Source organism: Onychostruthus taczanowskii, unplaced genomic scaffold, assembly GCF_017590055.1.
Source record: "Onychostruthus taczanowskii isolate IOZ18803 unplaced genomic scaffold, ASM1759005v1 scaffold78, whole genome shotgun sequence".
In the NCBI taxonomy this organism is placed as follows: domain Eukaryota; kingdom Metazoa; phylum Chordata; class Aves; order Passeriformes; family Passeridae; genus Onychostruthus; species Onychostruthus taczanowskii.
Window position 1 is genome coordinate 2,181,923 of NW_024505671.1, and position 16,515 is coordinate 2,198,437.

The following is a 16,515-nucleotide window of genomic DNA, read 5'->3' on the forward strand; positions in this document are numbered from 1 at the left end:
CCCATGTTTAGCTAATGGAGAGACTTCTCACATTATTGAAAAGGGAAAGATATTCTGCTTCAACTTTTCATGGAAACACCTTAAATAAATAGGATTATACATGTGTAAGCTGTTCTGATCTAAAATAAATTCATCAGACTAACAAGCACATGCTCAAACAACTAAGTTTGTAGTCTGATTAAAGAGGGTGCATGGTAACTCTGAAATAAAGGCAAGGTATGTAAATTCAAATAATTCCTTTTTTAATTTCTCTACATGTATATTGGGAGAACTAGTGGAAAAAAAATTGTTCTCATCTGCCAGTGGATTACTCATAAAAGTATCACAAATTACTAAAACAGATCCACATAGACTTTAATGGCACATTCCCATGTGTCTAATGACAGGAATCTTCCCCACTTCTAGCATGTTAAAATATACACACAAGGTCAGGCTTTGGGTGAAAAGGAGCAAACATAAAAATTACTAGATGGAAAGGTGAAACGCTGAAGAACTAAACCAATATTTTGCTTTGGTCCTTCAGTCCTATTCAGCTGAGCAGTGAGAAGCACTAGTTTCTTTTTGATTCTCTGAAAAACTTCAATGCCTTGATTTGGTTTTGTTTTTTCTCTTCAGGCTCTCTTGGAGATGTCACTCCTTCCTCCCTAATAAATATTTGTGAGTCATGCACACGCTAACTCCAGGCTCAGCAATGCTAATTTATAGGCATTGTAGCTGCATGTGAAAATGTGGTGCAGCTCCCAGCTGGCAGGCTGTCCAGCTGCCTTCTGGGACAGCCCCTTGGATTGCTATCAGGCTGGACTCCTTCCAGCAGCTTGAGTCACCCCTTGCTAATCCTGCTAACAAGGATCTGGTGCCCATTTTTGTGTGAAGGGTGTAGTGACAGCAGCAACAGCTTGTTAGTTTTAGGTTTGTTTACTGCTTTTTGGCAACTCCCTCCCCAGTTCAAAGAGGCATCTGAGAGGTCATAGTTGCAGCCCTTCTGCTTCCCTGCTCCATTGCAGGCACGTGCATTGTCTGTTTATCTTGCTTTAACAAGGTGAATCTTTTAATCATCCAGTTCAAAGCCAAAATGAGAGGAAGGGTGTTCAAAAGCAGTAATCACTTTGCATTTTTCTATAATGTCATAATCTTAAAGATTGTATTCATCAATGAGCTTCTGTGAGAAAGTCAAGAACATCTGGTCGTGGAAAGGCAAGCATTTAGGTGAACATCTAGTTTGACCATTGTTCACCATGAAAAGCTACTTTCTGTCAAAAGAAGATATTTACTTGGCATTCCCTTATATTCATAAATCTCAGCTCCTTTTACTCTTGCCAAAATAGTTTTTATTTTGAAAAGAAAATGTCAGATAGTTGAAAACTTGAAAACTATTGTCTGAATTTGTTGTCATTTTATGGAAGATACATGAGTGTTATAATGATAGGGAGAAAAGTAAAAACCTTAAAAGAAACTTCTTTTGGAACTGAAAAGATCCAATGGAATGAGGAGAATTACTATGGTATGAATCATGGCTTGGCCCAAAGTCTGAGTACTTCTGCAGGTTTTGGTAATTGCATGTAAGGCCCCCGTAATTTTGTCAGTGTGCAGTGCATGCAGTCAGTGTTGCCATTTCCTTCAGGCTAGCCCTAGTTGTGCTTATTTCTGTTATTTTCTAAATGTGCTTTTAGGGGTGAATGGTGGCAGGCTTTTTCTTCACCTGTAAAGAAACAAAAAAAAAAAAAAAAAAAAAAAAAAAAAAAAAAAAAAACCACAAAAAAGGGTCCCATAATGCTTGCTTAAAGTGGATTGTTGACAAACCCTACCTAGTTTCCAGAGAAAGCAAATATTCTCTTATGTTTTCCTAGCACAGAAGGTATCATCTCAAACCAGGAATAGTGCCAGCAAACTCTGGCACTATAGAATAAGCAGTTTACTTGCTCAAACTCTCAGGCCATATGGGAATCAGCATTCTTCTCCCCCACAAACATCTTTGTTACTTGAAAGAAGTAGTCCTTGTGTTGCACATATTGGTGATCAAGGGTTCATACTTTGAATTCCAGTAGAAAGGGTTATTTTATCTAAAGCTGACACCTTTCCTTCTCTCAGTCTCTAGTAGGTATTCCAAGTTGGTTAAAAACAATGTGCAATTATACAAGTATGGGATTTTTTTCACATGTTTTTGCAGGACTAATTAGATGTAGTCTAATAAAATGAAATAAAATTTTATCTTTGATACATTTGGTGTGCCTGATTTTAGAGTTCAAGATTTTGGGTAGGCCCAGCACTGCTTGAAAACTGCTGACTAGGGGAGGCGTCAAATCCTCTGTCATAACTTAAATGCCAGCATCAGTGCAACATTCAGCATAAAGTTTCTTCAAATCTACCTTGGTCTGCTTCTAAGATCATGACAGAAGATGCTGGACAGGCTCAGGCACAAGATCTGGGGGTGTGTGTTTGGTCTCTTGCCTTTAAAGCAGCAGGAAGAAGTGGAAGTGTCAGGGGATCACCTGAGACCTCTTAGGAGCTTGTGACACAGCTTGGCATGTGCAGTTGCAGTTGAGTCTGCTTTGGACCACTTCCAGGCTGTCAGGGGTGCTGTTAGGAAGCTGAATACATCCTCCTCAGTGGTGCTGTGGGGCTGGTTTTGGGAGACTGGGGATTATTTTTTATCAGTTTCCTTAGTTTCTCTATTGGTTTCCTGTAATTCTCTGAAGAGAATGGAAAAGCTTTAATAGGTAATAAATTAGCCTTTTACAACAACAATAGTGAAAAAATTACATTCATTTCTCCAACTATGTGGTGTTGGGGGAGCGGGTATGTTGGGGGAGGATATTTTAAATTTTTTTTAGTATTTATATTTTTCAATACTTATTGCATAAGTGGGAGCATGAGAAACTCAGGTGTGATCCAAAGTGATAGGCACTGTAAAGTCCAGAGTTGCAGGTTATTTCTGCTATGGGTGAAGGCACTGTAAACACTCAGACTTCACAAAGGTGCAGAGACATCCAAAGTGATTTTCTCCTGGAAAAGAATCAGAATGAGCTGTCTTGGTGCTTATCTGCAGGGAAAATTTGCCAGTGTAATTAAACTGCTCTAGTTACACAGGTATAACTCCTTGCTCAGTCACTCTTGTCTCAGGAGTGCCCAGGCAGGGAGTTTACACCAGAGTAACCACAGCAGCACGCTGCCCTGCGAGTACAGCAAGGCCATTTGCCAGCTGGTGCGTGCCAGGTGGTTGCCATCTGAGATGCTCAGGACAGCACTGCTCACGGTGGAAAAAGTTGCTGAGTTGTGACAAGGCCTTAGGCAGGACACACATTCCCATCAATGCCCTGAAAATAAACATTTTAAATCACAAGTCAAATTACTTCCCTAAGTGTAGGAGCTCCAGCTGCCATTGAAAGCCTCCAATCACAGCTTTCTTTTGAATTTCTTTTTCAATTTGAGAAAAATATGAATGTAACTGTTAATAATCAACAAGCCTTCTGAATTTTGATCTTTAACTCAATTTCTCACCACCCCTCTTTGCTACCACCCTTCTTTTTCTCCACCTTGTCCTTGGCCGCAGAATGATTCCTGACTGAAGAACAGGTTAGAAAAGACATGAGATGACTAGGTGGAAGTATGGGCTACCTGGCTTCAAGACCTTGCCTTGCTGCAGAATTTCTGTTTGGTCTTGGGTGAGACAGTCTCTCTGCAGTTTGATTTCTGTCCTGCAAGGGCGAGGAGCAGCATGTTCACAACTCTGTGGAGAGTTGCATGTTGTGGTAACTACGTCAGAGATGGTGAGTTACACAGGTTGTGAAAGATGAGAGATTGTGTCAGTATCTCAGCTGTGTTGCATTTCACAGGAGATAGAGACTGAAAAGTTGTTCATTCCCCAGCCAGGCTGCTTTTCTGGAGCAAATCCAGAGCTAGTCCCCCCTCCCCTTCTTCTACTGAGCAGTTGTCCAAAGCCTTAACTGCCCAAAGCATGTTTCTGTTGGCCCTAATGCACTCAAAAGTATCTTTCTTAACAGAGATAATGCCCCTAGGCGCCCCTTGTGACCTCTGATTATTACAGCCTGGAGAAATAATTGATTTTAAAGAAGGAAGGTTCATGAAACTTCTCAGGTCATTTGTCTTGCAGTGAGATTTGGCTGGAGAAAGACTCATTCAGAAAGACAGACTGAAAAAGGGAAAAGGAAAAAGTGGGGAGTGGGGGGGACACACGAGGTTGGTCCTTATTTCTTTCTCATCCATGTGTAGCATCCCTTCTTTGCCTTGTCTGGAGACCATAGTTACATTTTTGGTTAGTGGGGTTTTGCAGGGTATTCCTGAACTGCTGAATAATTGTGTTTATCATCTTGCATAATTTTCTCTTACTTATCTTACAGCAATCTCTGAGGAGAAAAAAAAGCATATCTTATGTGGGAACTTTATTATACAGCTGATAAAGGCAGCTGTTTGAATCCTACTACCCAGTCTTTCCTTCATTTCAAATGGGACGATTCAGATTGCGAGTTTAGCACAAGGATATACAATGAGGGTAATCAAATGTCTTTATATGGCCTCAAATTTGTGCCATAAAGAACTGCAAAAAAGGCATCCACACACAACACTGGAAGTTAGATAGCATTTTATGTCTACAGTGTAATCTGGCAGTCATTTCCCTGGGCTACAAAAGGCTTGGAAGTGCTCTGCTGTGGTTTGTTCAGCCTAGAAAGAAAAGAGATCCTCGTGAACATAGACACATGCTGATGTCAAATGTACCTTCTGTGTTTCAGAATTACTGCTTGCTGGTGTCACTGTAGGCACACAATGTCCCTAACACAAAAAGGAAGGGATAGGCTAATCTATAATCACCTGTGTTCCCTCCGGCAGCCGTGCCGCTTTTTCAGTGTTGGATGTCTGGTGATGGGACAGACAATCCATAGCTTCGTAACTGTACATAGATTGTGCTGGCTTTCCAGTCTGATCCTTGAACAGAGTAATGGATGGGGTGATGGGGAATACTTAGCAGGGGCGAACTGGTGGGTCCAGCCTTATTCCTTATCCAGACTTTGATGAGATTTCTCTCCCTCCACAGATTAATAAGTAGTCCAGTGGGGGTAGGGACACCCACCTCTGTTTTCTCTTAAAAGCTGCCTATGGTTAAGTTTCCCTTTTATTTTTCTTTTATTCTCCAGAAATAGTTTCTCTTATTTCTTTCAAGATGCAAAGCAAAGAAGCACTCTGTGCTTTCAGGCCAGATCTTTGCTGCTTTTTGTGAGGAGGCAGCCCAGTGGGGTACAGTCAGACCCCAATCCAACAGGCATTTTTGTCCCGAGAAAAGGGGAATGGAGGTGGTGAAGGGTCTGGAGCACAAGTCCCATGGGGAGAGGCTGAGGCGAGCTGGGGGCATTTGGTCTGGAGAAGAGGAGGCTCAGGGGTGATCTTATCACTCTACAACTCCCTGAAAGGAGGGTGAAGCCAGGTGGGGGTCGTTCTCTTCTCCCAGGCAACCAGTGACAGTATGAGAGACCATGGCCTCAAGCTGCTCCAGGGGACATTTAGGTTGGACATCGGGAAGAATTTCGTCACGGGGTGATGAGACACTGGAATGGGCTGCCCAGGGAGGTGGTGGAGACACCGTCCCAGGAGGTGTTCAAGACTGGATATGGCATGTAGTGTAATGGTATAGCTGACAAGGCGGTGTTCGCTCATACATTGCACTTGACGATCTCAGAGGCCTTTTCCAACCTAATTGATTCTGTAATTGGCATGTGCATAAAACTAGAGCTGCTTTTGCAATCGAAGCTATTTATGGGAAACCCCACAGTATAGTCGGAATTTCATGAGCGCGCTTGCTTGGTCTCCGTGTTGGCTTGAACAGCGATGGTGGGGACGTTCTTTTCAAAACTTGCTTTGCTGGAAAAGAAAAATAAAAAATAAAAAAAAAAAAAGAAAAAAAAATTAAAAAAAGAAAAAAAAAAGAAAAAAAAAAAGAAAGATGGGGGGAAAGGCAGAACAAGCACACACGGTATTTTTGCAGGCGTATGAATAATTGTCTCCGGACCCTGCTAAGTTTCGCAGCAGGTTTCCTGCGCGGACGCTCCCTGCCCGCGCTCCCTCCCTGCCCGCGCCTTCGGGCCGGGCCCGAGCCCCGGCGGCTCCGCGAGCGCGCGCTGCCACCTAGCGGCCAGCGCCGGGCAGCGCCGCGGCGTTGGCGCCGCCTCAGGAGCGCGGGGGCGCAGGAACGGGAAAAAATGAGTTCCCAAAGGCAGCAAAGCCCGGTCTGAGTGCCCGGGGGCACTGTGCCCCTTCCCTAGGGTGCTGGGGGGGGCTCTCTGCGCTGCGGTGGGATCATCTAGGAGCTCCCGCATTATCAGGTGAGGGATCGGCTTTGCCGCTTGCTTTTGTATTTGCAAATGAAGTAGACGTTTTAGAGTATTGCTGAAGGAATACTCTAAGCCCACTGGAAAAAGTCCATGCGAAATAGTTTATTCCCTGCCAAACTCCAACAGAGTGAAAGAAAAAAGAGGAAAATCGTAGAACCATTTAAACACACTGAAGAAGAAGAGAAACAATGTTTTGCTTATGTGCAATGTACAAGATCACAACACAAACATGACATAAAGAGATGATGTTTTGTCCTGACTTAATATTCATAATTCTACTTGCAATTTGTTTTTTGTTTTGTTTTTGGTTTGGGGTTTTTTTTTTGTTGTTTTTTTTTTTTCAAAAAATGAAATACCTCCAGTCAGGATGGTGGTGCAGCTTAAACAATTTAGCTATTCAAGCTGTTCTTTCAAATAACCTGGCATATAATAATTGAAATGAAGTTATGCCATTGGCTTTTTTCAAAGCCTAGATATGAAACTACAGATATATTAGCCATTTACAGTTGCTTCGTATAAAAAGATCCCTACTGTAAGGTGGCCCATTTGCAATCATTTGAGCCTTTGCACTGTATTTTATTATTAAGCACTGCAAGATCGCTGGGCTGTTTGTTGCACAGGAAAGTTGTGTCTTTGTGTGCTCCCTGCTATGCCACACTACCTTTCTGAAATCTATGCAACACTGGAAGACTGAGGACATCTTGAGCTGTTATAATATTCTGCACAGATCTGGACAAAATCTAGATGAGGCAAGCATCATGGCTTATGATAGAGAGTAGTGGATATAAACAAAATGCCAAGGGGTTCTGTTGGTGCTAAAAGATTTTGATTTCTCCATTGCTAATTCCAGACATTAAAAAAACCCCAATTTTATTTACCTTATTACATTTTGTACCTTTTAGGTATTAGAGTTTTTGTTCCTTCTCTGAGATCCTGAGTATTTAAAACAACCTGATTTTCTTCATGAAAACTGAACTTCTCATAAATAGTGTGATTCCATGAGCTGAAGCTTAAAGAATAAATCTCTGCTTATATATGTACAAGAAAGTACAAAGTTATGAAAGTTATATTAGTTAAATAATAGTATTGTTGTTCATGGGGCATATGTGCCATTTTTAGTTATCAAAGCATCTATGGATATTATATATAGTTAAACAGGGATGAGACTTACAAAAAATACTGCTAAAACTTGTTCTTTTAAAGCCAGATGCTGGGGGAGGGGTGGGGGCACAGCCATTGCTTTTCCCAAGAGCCAGGTTGGAACTATATTGACATCTAGCCTTGGACCCTTTTTCTCCCATCAACTATCAAACCCTGAGTTAGCTTTGAAATAGTACTGTCAAGGAGTTTGATAAATATCTTGCTGATTATTTATATCCTTTGTATAATTCTGCCATATTTTTGACAAGTAATCAGTCTTTGCTGCAACCTAGCTAAGAATATAAATGTTTTTCTCATGCTGCCCCAATGTTAAGTTGAACACAAGGACTGTCTGGCAGCCCTTGTGATGGAGAGAAAATGATGCTGCATGAGAAAATGGTGTTTAAAATTCTATGTTTGCAAGTCTGAGCAAGGGAGAGGAACAACATTGTTTACTGCTGTTTACTGGGGACTATACAGAAGAGCAAATCAATTTCTTTTTTTTTTTCCAGTCAAGATTTGTTGACTGAAATATACTTTACCATCGAGGATTTGGGGTTGTAAACCCAGTAATTGGCAGCAGCCTCCTAATAATGGGTAAGAAAGTTGTGTAGGAAGCCAGCAACATGAACAACGTAATTTAGAGAGCTGTTGGAAAGTTCAGAATAAAATTACTTTTTTCCTTTTTTTTCTGTCTTTTTGTTTGTTTGTTTGTTAAATTAACCAATACCTTTTTTAAAAAATCAGTGTCAACCTTTACTATATTTTTTCAAAAAAACATAAAATGTCCATGTGTGGGTAGGCCTGACTGAGCAGAGTGTCAGTGGTTTTCTATTCTGTCTTCTGGCATGGACAAATTTTAGAGTAATGTGCTGTATAAGAAATCCATGTAAGCACAAAACCGCTTTTCCCAGAGATTGCTGCCATCGCTCCTGCAGAAGTAACAGAGCTGTATAATGATTTTCTCTTTCCCCTCTGAAATGGCAGCGCTCTGAGTACACACACACACGTTGTCTGCAACACACATCACACTATATATTGTCAACAACCTAAGTACACAAAACTTAGGTCAGCTGTTAATAAGGCAGTGAGCAGACATCAAGTATTTTCAAAAGAAGTTTTTTCATTCTGATTTGGTTTGTTTTGGTCTTTACCTAAGCTTAAAATTGCTGTTGTCAGTCTATCCAAGATGGTGAACTCTGCTGAGGAGGAAATACTGAGCCGCTTCCTTGGAAAACAGCTAAAAATACATTTTTTAAAAACTGTATTTCATGTGCACTCCTTTGTTATGACAAACCCTTTCTTTGCTTGTATTAATGCCCATGTGTCATTGTCTGTGCATGGGACATACGTGCACAGATACAATTCTTGCTTTAGGCTGGCTGCAGATGGAGAGCAATGTCATCTACTGCCTGTAACTCACAGCCCCAAAGACCATAGATCTGATCCAAGGAAATGATTTTGTGCTCCTCTGCTTGCAGTATTTCTTGTTTCTTACATCTCACACAGGAGCTGACCTTGAGGTCCCAGCTTCGTTTCAGCAGGGAAAGGTTTCCTACTACTCCAAATTCTTTTTCATATCAGAGTTTTCTGCTACAGAATCTATAAGGAAGAAAAGAGCAATGGGAGCTCTTCCTGTCAGCATCCTGGTTTTAAAAAGTATCATTGTTCCTGCAAGGGAAAAGAGAAAAAAAAAACAAACATAAATAGCTAGAAAACTAAAAACAGCATTTCCCTGCTCTTCCATTTTGGCAGAAGTATCTGGGAACTTGACAAAGTTTTAGCACGTGTCAATGCTGAAGACCTGTGTAGGGTTCCTGCAGGGTGAACCTGCTGACCTCTGCTTTGAACTCCCAAACCCACCATGAACTTTGGTATCCTCATTAGTGTCCTAACTCCTCTGAAGGCTCCATATTCTTATAGTGTCATAAATTAATGAAAATAAGCACTGAAGAAAATTGAGTAAAGGGGTTATAAAGTTTTTCCTAAGGAAATTTTCTTCTGATCATTACAAGTCTCTCTGTAGCATAACAAGTAAGAAAAAATGGTAAAATTTAAGGTTCCCTTAGCACAGCTGTGTCCAGATTTAGTTTGCATTTGGAGTCACTATCAGAAATGTTGGAGACCTCTTTATCTCATTTTCATTAATAACCCAAGTCATTTCTGTTTTATGCTCATATATTCTTCTGCAATGAATACCAAAAATAATTTCTCTCACCCCTCAGACTTTTTAGTTAGAACTGTTGCCATTTCATGTAATAATTCACTACTGTAAAATTGAATCCAGTATTAGAGAGTTTACTTAGAGTTTAGAACTGTGCAATTTTGTGATCAAAACTTGATATTTTGTGACCAAGTTGTGTTTTGGGGTGTCAGAGGATGTCATGTGCACAGATAACAGCAGGGACCTATACCAGGTGTTGAACACAACATTTACATTTGTCACAAAGATTCAAAAATAATTATTTTTAGGAATCACTACAGTGGTACATAGTCAGAACACCATAATTTTTAATATCCAAGGTTAGAATCACTGTTGCTTCTTATGCCCATTCTACACATTTAGCTCCTCTCATATATTTTAGTTTGATGAGTCTGATTCAAATTCCATTGGCATTAATGAAGAACACTCATTGACTTCAATAATCTTTGAATTGTGTCTAGTATCAACTGCATTACCATAATCAAGTGAGAGACAATTGTTATGAATGCATTATTTAGTACTGATTGGGAAGGTACTGTCAGCTCCCTTTGTCACATGGTGTTAGATGTTATTTTATAAGGACTTGATTATTAAATAAATATTGTAGGTTATAAATCTTGCAGTTGTGCTTTCACTTCTTATTGTGGAATAGTCTGTATTTGTGTTATAGTTCCCCTAAAGTGTACATTGGGGGAGTTCAGCCACTTCATATAATTTCCAAATCTGTAATCTCATTTTCTGTGAAGTGGCATTTCTTACAAACCAGAGTGAAGTGAGAGCCACAATGTGCCTCACATTCCTCTCCACAGCCCGTAGCGAGATGCACTTTGCATTGCTGCTGGTAGGGCTTTGACCTCACAGCACTGATTTGGGTATAAAGCATTAAGACAAAAGATATCAGAATACTGGTGGCACATCCTGGAATAATTTCCTCAAGCCCTATTCAGCAGTCATAAAACAGGCAGTTGCAATTCGGAAGCAGGACACTGGCAGGTCACACACACATGGCAGTGCTCTGGCCCAGCTCTTTGTCCTGATGGTGTTAGATGTTGCCCTGTCAAGAGGGGCCTGTGCCCTGGATGGATGGGTTTAAATTTTTTTATATAAGCATTCAGTATTCCAGTCATAATTATAGTGCATTTTGGGTGAGCAAGTTCAGAGCCACAGTGCTGTGGAGACAAGATACTTTCTACAGTGATAATCTCAGTTTTGTTAATATCTATGGGGCAGTTAAAGTAGTTTTTTTGGTGATCAGAATTTTCCTTCAAAGAGCTGCAGGATACATAGAACTCTTGTGCAAGTTAGCTGCAAGTCAGCTGTTTGCCTTAAAGGAGCACACAATTTGGTGTTAGTGAAGTCCAAAATTATTAACTATCATGTTAACCAATGCATAGACTTGTTTCAGCACATAGAATTTCACATTTGAGTTTAACTTTCAGACTGATGGGCTTCTGTGTCAGTACAACGCTTCTTCAGTCAATAAAAGTTCATCTGTGGCCTTATTTCATGTTGCGAAAACCAGACCTCCCGAAGTAAATCAGATGTGAAATCTTCCTCTGCTTGTCAGATTGGAGTGGTGATTCTGAAGAATACTGTGATTTAAATTTTGGGTCAGAGGAATGCATGCATGTTGTATCAAGATCAGTATTACAGTGGATTGTCTTATTGACCCACAGGATAAGGGAATTCTGAAGTGTGACAGCAGTGGTAAAGAAGGCTCCTCGCTGGGGTGAACTGCTCCACCTCCACAGCTCAGAAAGGAGTATGTGGCTGCAGGAACAAGCTCTGATTCAGAAATAAGGCATGAAAAAACAGAATATACTTGTGCTTACTACAGGAACCGAGCTCAGAGCTAGATGATGAACATGTGAAAATGTTAAAACCACGTTTTCTGGTGGGATCAATATAAAAGAACTTCAGGAAGCCTACATAAAGTTGATTTACTTTGCACCTTTCTCTGGCTTACTGCAGAAAAATGTAACTGAACTTCAACTGGTCTCTGAATTATTTGGCCTTCTGTTAAGGCAGCAGAGAAAGATCTCTGATATCTGATAGATGTTTATTATGATCCTGATTAAAGATTTTATGCCTTGCTATATGTATCCCAAGTGCCAGCTTACAGGATCCTGCAGTGCACAAGTTGCCATCACTCCCCCTTTGCTCTCCTTTTCCACGCTCCACTCCAAACATTACTTAAAAACAAGAACTCAGTCACTTAGCATTTGCATCACAGCTTCTCACCACAATATTTCTAATAGTGTAAATTAGGCTTCATAACACGGTCTTAAATGCTTCTCAAAATAAAATGACAAAGTAAAATAAAGTAACGTCATCATGGTAATGTAATAGATCTACAAAAATTCCTTAGCGCTTACAGTGCAGACATATTTCCAACCCACTGGGTTCAATGAACATGGTTCAAAGCAACAGATAAGGTATTGGAGATGTTCTGTTCATAACTGGAAAGCCCAGAGGGTTAAGGATCCTTTGCAAAAGGACAAAGATGCCTGTATTCCACAAAATGCCAGAATTATATTAATTTGCTGAGTTTCAGAATTCAGAGAATAAAGCAAGAAAAATGTGCATACCGATAACAAACAGTTTTCTTATTTTTGCAAATCAAAGAGCTCAAAAAGCACTTTTAATAGATTTATTGCTGAATTACATCCTTTGAAGTTATTTATTTCTGGACAGATACAGGATGATCAGTATCCTGTTTTATTTAATTTTGTTTGTATAAGTAGAACACGGAAACTATTAACTGGGGAAAAAAAGTGCTGATTAAAGTTGCATCTAAATTTATTCCACATTGTTTGAGGATGGCACAGATCAGGATATCTGAAATCAGGTAGCTGGATTGTAAATGTAATAATTGTGTTAAACAGCCGAAGTATATCCCAGGCCAAAGTGTGCAGTCAGAGTCCAGCATGGATGTTTTACTAGTGTGGGAAACTTTATTGGGTGTAAACACAGCCCACTGATCTAATTAAATGCTGTTTGAGAATGTGTAACTAGTTCAGGTTATAGTAGCATAGATACTAGGCTGTAAGAAAGCAGAAGGTTTTTCTTATGTTTTCAATTAATCAGGTCAGTAGCATTACTGCTCTCTCACACAGTGAAAACCACGAGGTAGAAGTTTCATGCCCCAGCTGTTGAAGGGTCCCCCCAGCCATGAGGCTGAAGTGCCTCAGGCTGGCCCAGCTACCTCCCACGGCTCCAGCCCCAGCAGAGGGTGCTGGGGCTCCCCTAAGAGCCACTCCTTGCTTAAGACACTCCATGTCCTTACCTAGTTTTGCCTGCCTTTTTCTCTGAGTTGTGAGAAGAACCTGCAAGCACAGCAAGGGCACCAGAGGAAGATGTTAAAGGTAGAAGCTTGGAAGAAAACATGAGCTTTTAAATGTTAAAACTTTTAGCTGTGGAGAACATTCATCTTGATGCAGTTTCCAAGTCAGTAAGAGCTGTAGCACGTGCAGTGCTCCCAGCTCATTAGGAAACGTCAAGTGGTGTAGAGGGAATACTACCTCAGACCTCAGTGTGTCAAAAAGGTAAAAGCTGGCAAAGGAAAAAAGGTTATTCGATTAATCCGGTGAGGGTTGATGGTTCATGTAAAGGTCTGCATCAGCATTTATTTGCTGATGTCTGGAACTTGAAAGATTTTGAACCTTCACAAGGTTTACCTGTCAAGGCAGCTGACATAAGCTTTAAAGATTGATGAAATAAATGACATGTCTTGCACTGGAGGCTCCTACCTATCAGGTGGTTGTTAAGTTGTTATGGATTTCTCTCCTCTTCATCTTAAGGCAGAGGTTTGTTTCTAAACTCTTCCTTCTCAGGGCTAAGACAGGTTTGCACCTCTGTGGAAAGGAAGACACAGCATTTAGATTTTCGCTGGATCTTGTTATCCCCATTTCTTAGAAAATTACCCTGCAAATTCTTCTGTGCTTTCCTTGGCACTTGAGGGAGGAGGGTGTTAATTGTTAAAAGTTGCAGTCATAAACCTATTTAAATACATTTTTGTAACTTCTTCCTATCACAGTAGTTTTGTGCATTAATCTGGTAATGCATTGTGGCAGACTCTATGTTTTTAATGTGTGCCTTATGATGAACTGTATCATATTTATATATGCAGCAAGCAGGAATCCACAGTTACATTCCATACATGGAATGTAATTTCATACACCTTAGGGACTTAAACTTCAGAGACTTTTAAATACAAGCCTCTGGCTTGAAGCTGTCTTTCTCTTGGCTGCACATAGCACCCAGTAGAAGTTCATATCTGGCTCGTCATTTTTGAGGTGTGGCAGACTTAGAGATGGTAATACAAGTAGAAGTTTTACAAATGATTGTGTTAGAGACGTGTATGAATCCCTGAGTTCCTTTATTATATGTTGTGTGAGCATTCAGTTAGCTGAGGCATACTTCAGTTTTGAATCATAAGGAAAATGCCACTACCCAGCTTGCTTGCAAACTTGCTTGTTTGCTTAGAAGCCTCATTGCATCAGCAAAAACAACAGTGCGTGTTTAGAGTACTCTGTGGAGCACTATGTTTCCTTTTCTGCGTTCAGTAAGTTAAATGATTGGAGTGATACTTTTGACAAGGAAGAAATCGTTTCATTGTTATGGATCATTTTTCAAGTGAAACTGAGTTTTGGAATAAAGTGATGGTGAGTAAACCATGTGAATGGGGAAAGGGATCTTTATTGTTCTGAGTTTTATTCAGCAGTTTCTGAAAAGTAAGATGGAAGTGATTTTGCTATTCACTCTGCAGAGTTATATGTCTTTTATTAAGCAGAAAACATAATGTATTCATTATAGACAGTAACAGGCACGTTTGCTGTTGTGTTCTGGAAGTGGAATGTGATTTCTTTTTTACTATCAAGATACAAATCTGATTCACAGTTAGTTCATATGGCTTTCAGAAGAATCTGAAAGGGAAACACGTCAGCTCATTAAACAGATGTATTTTGTCTTAGCAGCTGCTTTTAAGATAAGTGTAACCAAGATTTTCAAAATAATTTGTGGTATTGCAGTTTTGATATTTAAAGAGGTGGGTATTTTACTTTAAAAAAAAGTAAAATAGTAAAAAAGGAAAATAAAATCATAACAATGTTATTTCTGATGGAGGAAAAAAAATTTAAAAGTGACTAATTATGACTATTCTCTTTATGAGAAGAGTGTTCTGCATGTTCTGTAAGTAGCCTTTTTCTTTTTTTCTTTTTTTCTTTGCCATCAAAATGCAACTAATATTTCAGTCATTGAATTATTGATTTTATCCAAAGAGACACTGTGGGTTTTTTAAGTCCTAGTTTTGCCCATAAGAGCAGAAAGGCCAGACAGAATAATGCTGCTTATGTAAAGGGAGGTACTTATATGCATAGCTGCAGGTTAGGACAAGAAAACTTTATTGTGCCTTCTCTTGTTGCTGATGGTAATCAGGACATTCATATTAGCCTGCCGAAAAGAAAAATCAACTGGAGGCTTGCTAAAGTAACTTAAAGAACACTTTCTTTTCTGAGGGAGAAAGGGAGCCTGATCTATCTGGTAAAGCTTATAATCAGTGTGTCTGGCTTATTGTCTCAGGCATTGCCACAGGCAGCCTTAGATCAGTTTGAGGAAGCCACAGTACAACCCATTTTACTACACTTGCTTACAAAGGGAATTGTACTTTGTTCATGTGGTACGCTATTCCCACAAAATCTTACCATTTCCTTATTCTTAAAATGTCAGTAATTTTTTCTTACTCTACTGGTGTATTTAATCTGATGGCACTGTTTCAGCTGTCTCTAGGTCTTTTCTCTGTGGGCAGCACTGCAGTTGGGAGAGCATGATTAATATAAAACTTGTTCAAATTTGTGAGGGCTTATTTGTAGTTCCTTGTTTTAAAAAAGATGACTGAAGTAACCATTTGGCTGTCCCACTGCTGAAAATACAGGATTCCACAAACAACCTACATATTAGGGATGTATGAGTTAAAGTAATCTTTTTCCATATAATTTAGCTAAAGTCTGCAAGCTATGAAGTTCTTAATTTTTTTGTCTTGTATATGTGATTTTTGCTAATGTCATTAGCTCATGACAGCAGGTTTGCAAGTGGAAATGATTGTCCTGTTGAACATTTAGGCCGCAGTCATGTAAATCTGGTTGTAAACAAAGAGTTTTATGGGTAAAGACAACCTCCGTGGTTGTCTGAACATATATATTGAACAGGTTCCCATGCATAGAAGTTACCTTTGCAACTTCGTTACATCAAGTCCAGTGACCACTTTGGAAATGTCTCCTTCATGATTTATTTGCCAAGTGAATTAAATATCTCTTTAAAAAATAAAACTAGGAGAAAATCTCAGTTTGTTCTTTTTCTGCAGTGACTGGGAGATTTTACAACCTTTTTCCCAGAACTGTAGCACTTCCATCATCATCTGATTGTACTCTTCTCAGATGAGTTCTCTCTGCCAAGAGCAGAGCCCTGCACTCAAGACTGAACTTTAGAAACATTACATGAAAAAGATGCAAGGAAATCTTCTGTCTATGGGATTTCCCTTTTCTTGAAATCAAAAATGGGGCTGTGTTTGTGTGAACATTGTGATTTAAAAGAAGTATTTTAAAAGAAAGGTGCCTGGAAATGCTAGTTGTGTTTTCAAAAGAGAACAGCAAATGCTTTGTGTTCCTGTGGAGGAAGCCAGCTGATTGTCATGAAGAAGATATGCTGGTGTTCACACTGGTAGAGAGGTTTGCAGTAACAGTGCTGTGCTGAGCCGAGATCTGGAGGGGATTCTCAAGTTGCTCTGCAGAGTATCTCGGCACTGGAACCTGGTGAACTGGTTCCCCATGTGTC

The 16,515-nt window shown here is 39.9% G+C and overlaps 1 protein-coding gene across 4 annotated transcripts in view; it reads left to right on the forward strand.

Annotated features, from left to right (window-relative positions):
• The window catches only part of SASH1 (SAM and SH3 domain containing 1), a 535,689-nt gene that overhangs the window by 330,999 nt on the left and 188,175 nt on the right, over positions 1–16,515 (forward strand). The window contains exon 1 of one of the 4 annotated variants that reach the window (XM_041423460.1): positions 14,289–14,348. The exons of the other annotated variants lie outside the window; for them this stretch is intronic. Within the exon in view, the coding sequence (XP_041279394.1) occupies positions 14,304–14,348 (45 nt within the window). The 5' untranslated portion in view covers positions 14,289–14,303. Of the gene's footprint in view, positions 1–14,288; positions 14,349–16,515 lie in introns of those variants that run through there. 4 annotated transcript variants of the gene reach the window in all.